General features: G+C 42.3%; 2 protein-coding genes across 2 annotated transcripts in view; one reads left to right on the top strand and one right to left on the bottom strand.

Moving 5' to 3' along the window:
* On the bottom strand, positions 1-2,460 carry si:ch211-261d7.3 (myb-related transcription factor, partner of profilin). Its single transcript, XM_037677236.1, has 4 exons — positions 2,205-2,460; positions 661-1,086; positions 199-570; positions 1-113 (listed from the first exon to the last, which is right to left on the bottom strand). Exons 1-4 carry the CDS (start codon positions 2,458-2,460, stop codon positions 1-3), a joined length of 1,167 nt encoding a protein of 388 aa, XP_037533164.1.
* Positions 2,461-6,545: 4,085 nt separating this feature from the next.
* Positions 6,546-7,688, top strand: part of LOC119410323 (trypsin-3) — a 15,791-nt gene continuing 14,648 nt past the window's right edge. Inside the window, exons 1-5 of the mRNA XM_037677235.1 lie at positions 6,546-6,619; positions 6,700-6,856; positions 6,975-7,228; positions 7,322-7,458; positions 7,549-7,685. Of these exons, the coding sequence (XP_037533163.1) occupies positions 6,580-6,619; positions 6,700-6,856; positions 6,975-7,228; positions 7,322-7,458; positions 7,549-7,685 (725 nt within the window). The 5' untranslated portion in view covers positions 6,546-6,579. The remainder of the gene's footprint in view (positions 6,620-6,699; positions 6,857-6,974; positions 7,229-7,321; positions 7,459-7,548; positions 7,686-7,688) is intronic.

Here is a 7,688-nt window from a genome sequence, read left to right as displayed (position 1 = left end):
CTAAAGGCTGGAGATGCTGTAAGTGCTGTTGAGGCGTTTGGGACGAGTGCACTTGTTGCGCACGATGTTGCTGAGGCTGTGGTTGTTGCTGGGCTTCGAGCACTCCCAGAAGCCTTTGCAGAAGGACATTGTTTTGTTGCAGACTGAGCGCTAACGCCTCTTGTGACGCCACGAGAGTTCTCATGTCCTGCGTGAAACCTTCGCCGAATTCCCGGAGGCTCTTTTCTACCCGATTTCCCAGCTGAATGGCAGCTTCCCCTAACCCTCGAAGCTCATCCTCAAGCCAGGAGCTACGTGGGGGGGCTTCCAGAGGACCCTGCTGTGCTCCGAGTGATGTCTGGGGACTGCTGGGCTGAGGGCTGCCATTGAGAAAAGGAGCACTGTAGAGAGGAGAAGGAGGCAGCCATCGTTCAGATGGAGGGGGCGGTCCTATTCCCAGACCCAGTCCTAATCCCAGTTTGTCATCCATGCTGTTGTCTACTGGGTCACACTCTGGTTCTCCTATGTCACGCTCATGATTGTCCTCTTCTTTCTCCAAACAGTCTCTTTCTGATCCCTCCACTCCTACACCTGGAGGTAGGAAGAGGACAAAATCAAGGTAGGTGTAAGCTGGGCTCATAGATCTACAAAACACGACTTCTAAAATACTCGTGTTTTTACCTGCGTCTGAGTCAGGGAAGCAAGGGAAGCTGGGCTTTGGTCTGATGCTTTGCTTCTGCCTTGTTTGCTGAAGCCTGGGGCTTGGCTGGGAGGAACATCCGAGCATCGAGGCTGCCCTGCTGGATGGTAGATAACAGCTGCGATGACGAGCGTCCGCCAGCCTGCCTCCATTTCGCCTCTTCAAGTCGTCCCAGCGTTTCTTCACCTCTCGAAGGGTGCGCGGCACTCTGGACACGGCGTTGACTCTTTCCAAGATTCCGGCCCAGATTCGCTCTCTTTCTCGCCGCCGGAGTCTCCCAGCAGGACCGAAGAGTTCGCCCTCACACCGAGTGACTTCAGACACCAACACTTCCAGCTCTGCTCCGCTGAAACGACTCTTCCGCTTGCCTGCGCTGCCAGCAGCCAGTGCAGCTGACATGGCTCTGTCTGCGAACAGAAAGGTGAACAGACAGCCGGGATGAACTAAGACTTTACTTCGTTAAAGCAAAACATATCCAGTTAACACTTTTTACCTTGGCATTCCTTAAATTACACACATTACAGTGTAAAAGTCTTGAGCTGACTTTTTTTTAATGGATTGTTTTATATTTTGCTTCAAACGAAAACAACCTTCTTGTAATCTTTTAAAACTGTCTCGATCAGTAGTTCTACAGGCTTTCTGAAGGTCTTTCAAACATTTTTAAGGCTATTTTCATTTTAACAGTGTACACTAGTAGAAATCATGAATATGGAGGCGGCTGATGAGGTGGGTACAAAGCGAGCTGAGGTATGATGTGGGCGGAGGTGGGCAATGAAATAATTTGCACGGCCAAGAATATACAGTTTTGTAAGCTGTGCACATAAAAATAAACGTGATGTTTGAAAGTGCCACAAAACGAGAACGCATGGCTCATTGGTTGCAAGAGACATAAGACTTTTAAGATGCATTTTGTAGGTTATGTGCCCAATCTTTGTTTTTCTTACTTAAAAATAACTATTTTACTTTTCATTTTCGTGTTGATTATCCTCCAATTGTTAGGACACACTGTACACACTATCCAGATATGTCTAATATTGACCAAGTAGTCCTGTGAAAAATCCTTTCTACAATAACAAATTCCAGATACACATCAATGGCCTTTCTTACTGATCCAACTAAACTAAATTCAAGAGTCTACTGATAAAATGTGCTTCTTTCACACTTCAGCACTTTCATGGCACTCCATGTTTGTTGTATATTGATACAACACAGGTTCAACCCTCAACTTAGATGCCTCGTTTTATGCTCCAGAGATTCATTCACTGGACTGAAAGGAGCTAAATAACAGCAGTGACACACCAAAGAAAACCTTTCGAAGTCTGTGGGAAAAAAAAACAACAACAACTATTGATCAAGATAATGCTTAAAGGGTTTCAGGAACGTGTGGGTCCTTAAAAGTAAATGAAAATGAATTGGATCATTTCACATGCTACAGCTACACACCTAAAATTAATTAAGCATTCTTAATGGGTTCTTTACCCCCCCCCCCCCCCCCCACCCCCGGGCTCATTTGCTTCTGGCTTACTTTGTTCAATGGACAAGAGGTCGTCTGAGGACATGCCAGGCGCCATGATGTTCGGATGCACCACTACCACATTGAAGGGGAGTCCACCAGGCAAGGTCGGGTTCTGGTCGCAGCTGCCCTCCGAGTCCTCATCCTCCCTGGGGAAGCCGTTCTCTGAAGCTCCCCCTCCAAAGGGTCCCTCTGGAGACTCCACTTTGATGTGCATGGGAGGTGATTGCTCATACAGCAGCCCCCCCTCCTCGTAGTACTCAGTCATGGATCAGACCTGACTTTACAGCAGAACTGACTGGTGGGCCAATTCTGATTCTGACAGCTTCTGCCCCATTAGCTCGAGTTTAAAAGCTTGAGGTGTTGCTACTCCATCAACATGATCAGACTCTGCTGTGGGCTCAGCTTCAACTGGGAAATTTCTCTCTTTCTTTTAGGAAATGTACAAGTTAAGTACATTAAATTGCTGTTTTATCAGCAGTTTTAAAGGTATATAAATAAAAGAACCATGCAGTACTATCTGAATGGTTCCACAGACAATCATGGCAAATTCTAGCCTCTTAAGTCCATTTTATTCATTCTCTATTGCACTCATGTTATTAAAAACAACTGTATTAAACAGGAGGCTGAGTGCTACATGTCCATTTTTCTCCTCAGACAGAGAAGCATCATCCAGACTCGCCTTTACAGCTGAAATACAAACAAAACACAACACCGCTTTTATTATGTGTGGAGTAATGAAAAACATATACTCGCTGTTTCTAGCGACGTTTCCTTTGTTTTATGTCGCATCGATGCGCATTTTTGTCTGCACCACATCCGCAATGGTTGCGCATTCCGCATACATTAAAGGTGCTGGTGCTGAAATGGAGCTAGCAGTTAGCCTTAGCTCCGGGCGAAGTGGCAGCTTTCTCTGAGCTGTCGGCTCCACCAGAATACGATACAGGTGTAAATTCAAGCCTGTTGTGTGTCTCACCTCATGATGAGTCCACATTAGAGGTAAAAACCAAACCAAAACACGAGCGAAGGGGCTGTTAGCAGCTGAAACACTATCCGTGGCAGGCGGTCGCTTAGTGTTGTCGTCAAGCAGTGGTGCGTTCAGGGACAATCAGCTGAAGACTCTTTGATATGGAACTGACTTGTAATGTTTACGGACACTAACCTTTTGACTTGGCGTAGCTCTCCGGATTTCATCAGTACGTCCTCCTACAAACTTATATGTACTCCACAATCCAAACAGCTACAGAGCGACAGGTACTTTTCTAACTACAATAAATCTGTATCTTAGGTATAGATGTCTACAAAATTATTTTTTTCCGATTCATCATAAATCGAGCAATCTACAACTTTTATAATCAAGTCATTTCTGCTCCTCTTTCTACTTACAACTTATTCAAAGCTGCAGAACATACTTGAAGTTTTAAATAAATAAAACACCCCTTACTGGGTCTGCATATTAAAACCATTGCTTATTTGAATATAAAATGAAAGGTAATACATGTACATTAATATTTATTGGCTGTTTTGCATATTATTATATTAATTAAATTGTATAGGAAAAGGACCAGACTCTTGTTGTTAAAATTCAAACATTGAACTATACAAGCTCACATGAGTCTTGTCTACGTATCTGTGGAAAGTTAGTGCTATAAACTTAGAAATTATAATGTACTCACTTGCATCCTAACAAATGATGCGACTAAACGTAAACATTAGGATGGTTTGTTGGATGTTTATTTGTGGTATTTTTTTGTTAAAAAAAAAAAAAAAAAAAAGGCAAAGACATATATTTACTTAAACATTTAGTTTTTTATCAATGGCAATTTTTTTCCCTTTTTATTTCTTATAAAGTGCACAGTGGCTCAGTTGGTAGAGCTGTTGCCTCTCAGTGAGAAGGTTGCCAGATCGAATCGAGGCCGGGGGACTCTGGTGAAGTTTGCATGTTCTCGATGTGCATGCGTGGGTTTTCTCCGGGTGCTCCGGTTCCAGACCAAAAACATGCATGTTAAGCTGATAGGTAACTCTAAATTGTCCCTAGGTGTGAGTGAGAGAGTGAATGGTTGTTTGTCTCATTTGTCTTTTTGTGTCCCTGTGATGGACTGGAGACCTGTCCAGGATGTCCCCCGTCTCTCACACAGTGACTGCTGGAAATGGGCACCAGTGACCCCCGTGATCCAAAAAGGAAGAAGAGGCTAAAACATAAGATGAATGGATGATTTATTATTAACAAAGTTATTTGCCATAGTTTTGCAGAACTTATTTCAAAGATTTGTAGTATGGAGTCCATCCTCTCCCCCGCTGACTTGTCTGAAGCAGCCATGGCCAAAGTGGTTCAAAACATCAAAGTTCATGCTCAGTAATCCAGGTATAAAATCCAACAATGTTCAGTCATCATTCAGGATTATTGAGCATGAATTTTGGTGTTTTGAACCACTTTGGCATGGCCGTCTCAAAGGAATTAATGGGGGAGAGGGTGGGCCCCAGAGGTCACCTTAGCACCAGCAAACTGGTTGGTTTTTTTTCACTATGGAGTATGCTGTTTGTGGGAATCAGTTTCGTTTGGTGGCTACTCAGTTTGAAGAAGTCCTTTAGATGAAGGACGAAACGTCTCAGCTTAAAAATAGAAACCGTCCAGATGACCTGACTGAACATTGTTGGATTTTATACCTGAATTATTGAGCATGAACTTTGGTGAATCCAGGTAACCAGCTTATCACCATCAAACTGGTTGGTCCACTATGTGTTGCTTGGGGGACTGAATTTGTTGTGGCTCCTCAGACTAATGAAGTTCTTTGGATGAAAGATAAAACGTTTCAACAAAAAATGAAACCATCCAGAGGACCAGACTTTATTTTGTTGGGCTTCTGGGTGGAGTTTGCATGTTCTCTCCATGCATACGTGGGTTTTCTCCGGGTGCTCCGGTTTCCTCCCACAGACCAAAAACATGCATGTTAGGCTGATTGGTAACTCTAAATTGTCTCTAGGTGTGAGTGAGAGAGTGAATGGTTGTTTGTCTCATTTGTCTATGCGTCTCTGTGATGGACTGGAGACCTGTCCAGAGTGTCCCCCACCACTCACACAGTGACTGCTGGACATGGAAGCAAGAAGCGGGTAAAGATGATGGATGGATGGATGGATGAACTGTTTGCTTTCTGGATGCTCATTTGCTGGAAAAAGCAGTCTATTGCAAATTGTGGCATAATGTTAATTCATATTTCAGATGTTACTGTATAAATACAAACACTTGTTCATTATTTTTAATTTGACAATTTTTCAAAATATTTTATAAAATGTGTCATTTTTATAGATGTAAAGCAAACCCCTTTAAAAGTTTAATAAAACTGAATATCTAACCACAAACATATTTTAAATAGTCCTTTGCTTTGTACTCAGCTTTCAAACATAGTTCTAATCTGTATTATTTTCTACATCTGCATAAATTTTGTTGTTTAAAAACACTCCATTTTAGTGTTTTCTGCTATTTTTCTGCTTAAGTCTTCAATTTAATTTATTATTATTATTATTATTATTAATAATAAAAGAACATCTGAGCCCTTTTCTAACTACTGAGAATTACAGCATCCAGATTTCATGTCAAGTTCCTTGAAACCTGGAAAGTCTTTGATAAGAGCAGAGCAACTGATCTGAACATGCAAAGATAAGAAATTAGTCCACAGCCAAATAAACATTTCAGGGAATTAAAGTCTTTCATAGCACAAGAGCTGACTGTAGTTTAAACTCTAATTTCTTATGTTTTACATTTTTTACGTTTTTAAGTTTTTACATCCTGATGTTTCAGGAGATTAATAAATGGAATAAAATAAGACAAAATGTAATAACAACAAACAAACTAACAGTTTTAAATTACTTCAAAACTAAAAAAAAATCATACAAGATAAGAGTCATTGGATTAATCCATAATAACTCGTTACTGCTTTGATTACAACAAAAATGTATAATAAAATTATGTGATCATGTGTAATCGATATGTAATTATAAAAGTTATTACATACTCGGCCAATAAAAGCTCTTCAGTTGAAAAAAAATGTAGGATTATTTTAAGTAGTATAACATTAAAATGCATTTAAACACATTTGTAAAACTTTGTCTTGTTAGAGTTTCACCCTATAGTATTTAATTCAGGAGTATACTGATGGCTGTGGAGCATATTAGTTTAAAAATACTTGAAACATGAAAGTCCAGGTGTTTTTATCTTGGACCACAATGCCATTTCCCAGGGGGGATAATATTTAATCACTGTGCAAAGTACATGGAAAAATCCTTGAGAGAAAGTATTCGATAAAAAGCGGTGAAGGAGTTTACCTCTATATAAACCCTGCCCAACCACCCCTGTTATGTGCAGGCTCCCCAGGCTCAGGACACAATCATGAAGTACTTCATCCTGTTGGCTCTCTTTGCTGCAGCTTGTGAGTTTCTGTAGTGAATTTATTGATTCTTACCATGTTTTAAAAGGTTTTCTTATTCAATGAAATTGTTTATGTTCCAGATGCTGCTCCCATTGAGGATGACAAGATTGTTGGAGGCTACGAGTGCAGGAAGAACTCTGCACCCTACATTGCGTCTCTGAACGTTGGCTACCACTTCTGTGGAGGCTCCCTGATCTCCAGCACCTGGGTGGTGTCTGCTGCTCACTGCTACCAGTCGTAAGTCCAGGAACTAGTACTACACTCAGATAAATGTCATATTACACAGTGCTGCGGGGTCATATTCAAAGCATCAGTTGCTTCTAGTCTTTCTGATGGTGGTTATCTTGTCATGCAGTCGTATCCAGGTGAGACTTGGAGAGCACAACATTGCTGTGAATGAGGGAACAGAGCAGTTCATCGACTCAGCCAAGGTCATCCGCCACCCCAACTACAGCAGCTACAACCTGGACAATGACATCATGCTGATCAAGCTGAACAAGCCCGCCACCGTGAACAGCTACGTCAAAACCGTGTCTCTGCCCTCGTCCTGCGCTGGCACCGGCACTTCCTGTCTGATCTCTGGATGGGGAAACACCAGCAGCTCTGGAAGTCAGTGAATCTGTATAAATGTATCAGCGATAAAGTTACATGTATGATGTGGTGGGAAAGAATAGTCATGTGTGTTTTATCTGGTTGTTTTAGGCTACTACCCTGATAGGCTCATGTGTCTGGATGCCCCCATCCTGAGTGACTCCAGCTGCAGGAACGCCTACCCTGGACAGATCACCTCCAACATGATCTGCGTTGGATTCCTGGAGGGAGGCAAGGACTCCTGCCAGGTGGGAGATCAAGCACAGCTTGTCAAAGTGAACAGATCAAAAGTAATGCCATTTTTTACTCACACCTCGTCTGCTTGTCGTGTGTGTCAGGGTGACTCTGGTGGCCCCGTGGTGTGCAATGGTCAGCTGCAGGGTGTGGTGTCCTGGGGTTACGGCTGCGCCCAGAAGAACAAGCCTGGAGTTTACACCAAGGTCTGCAACTTCAACACCTGGATTCGCAACACCATGTC

Source organism: Nematolebias whitei, chromosome 5, assembly GCF_014905685.2.
Source record: "Nematolebias whitei isolate Nwh7 chromosome 5, NemWhi1, whole genome shotgun sequence".
NCBI lineage: Eukaryota > Metazoa > Chordata > Actinopteri > Cyprinodontiformes > Rivulidae > Nematolebias > Nematolebias whitei.
This window is presented reverse-complemented; position numbering and strand designations above follow the sequence as displayed.

Excerpts from the sequence above, each read along its gene's own strand:
- si:ch211-261d7.3 (XM_037677236.1), bottom strand. The coding sequence starts at position 2,460 with ATGACTGAGTACTACGAGGAGGGGGGGCTGCTGTATGAGCAATCACCT. Across the intron at positions 1,087-2,204 it reads CCTCTTGTCCATTGAACAAA|ACAGAGCCATGTCAGCTGCA; the intron begins GTAAGCCAGAAG and ends TTCTGTTCGCAG. Across the intron at positions 571-660 it reads CTTCCCTGACTCAGACGCAG|GTGTAGGAGTGGAGGGATCA; the intron begins GTAAAAACACGA and ends TCCTACCTCCAG.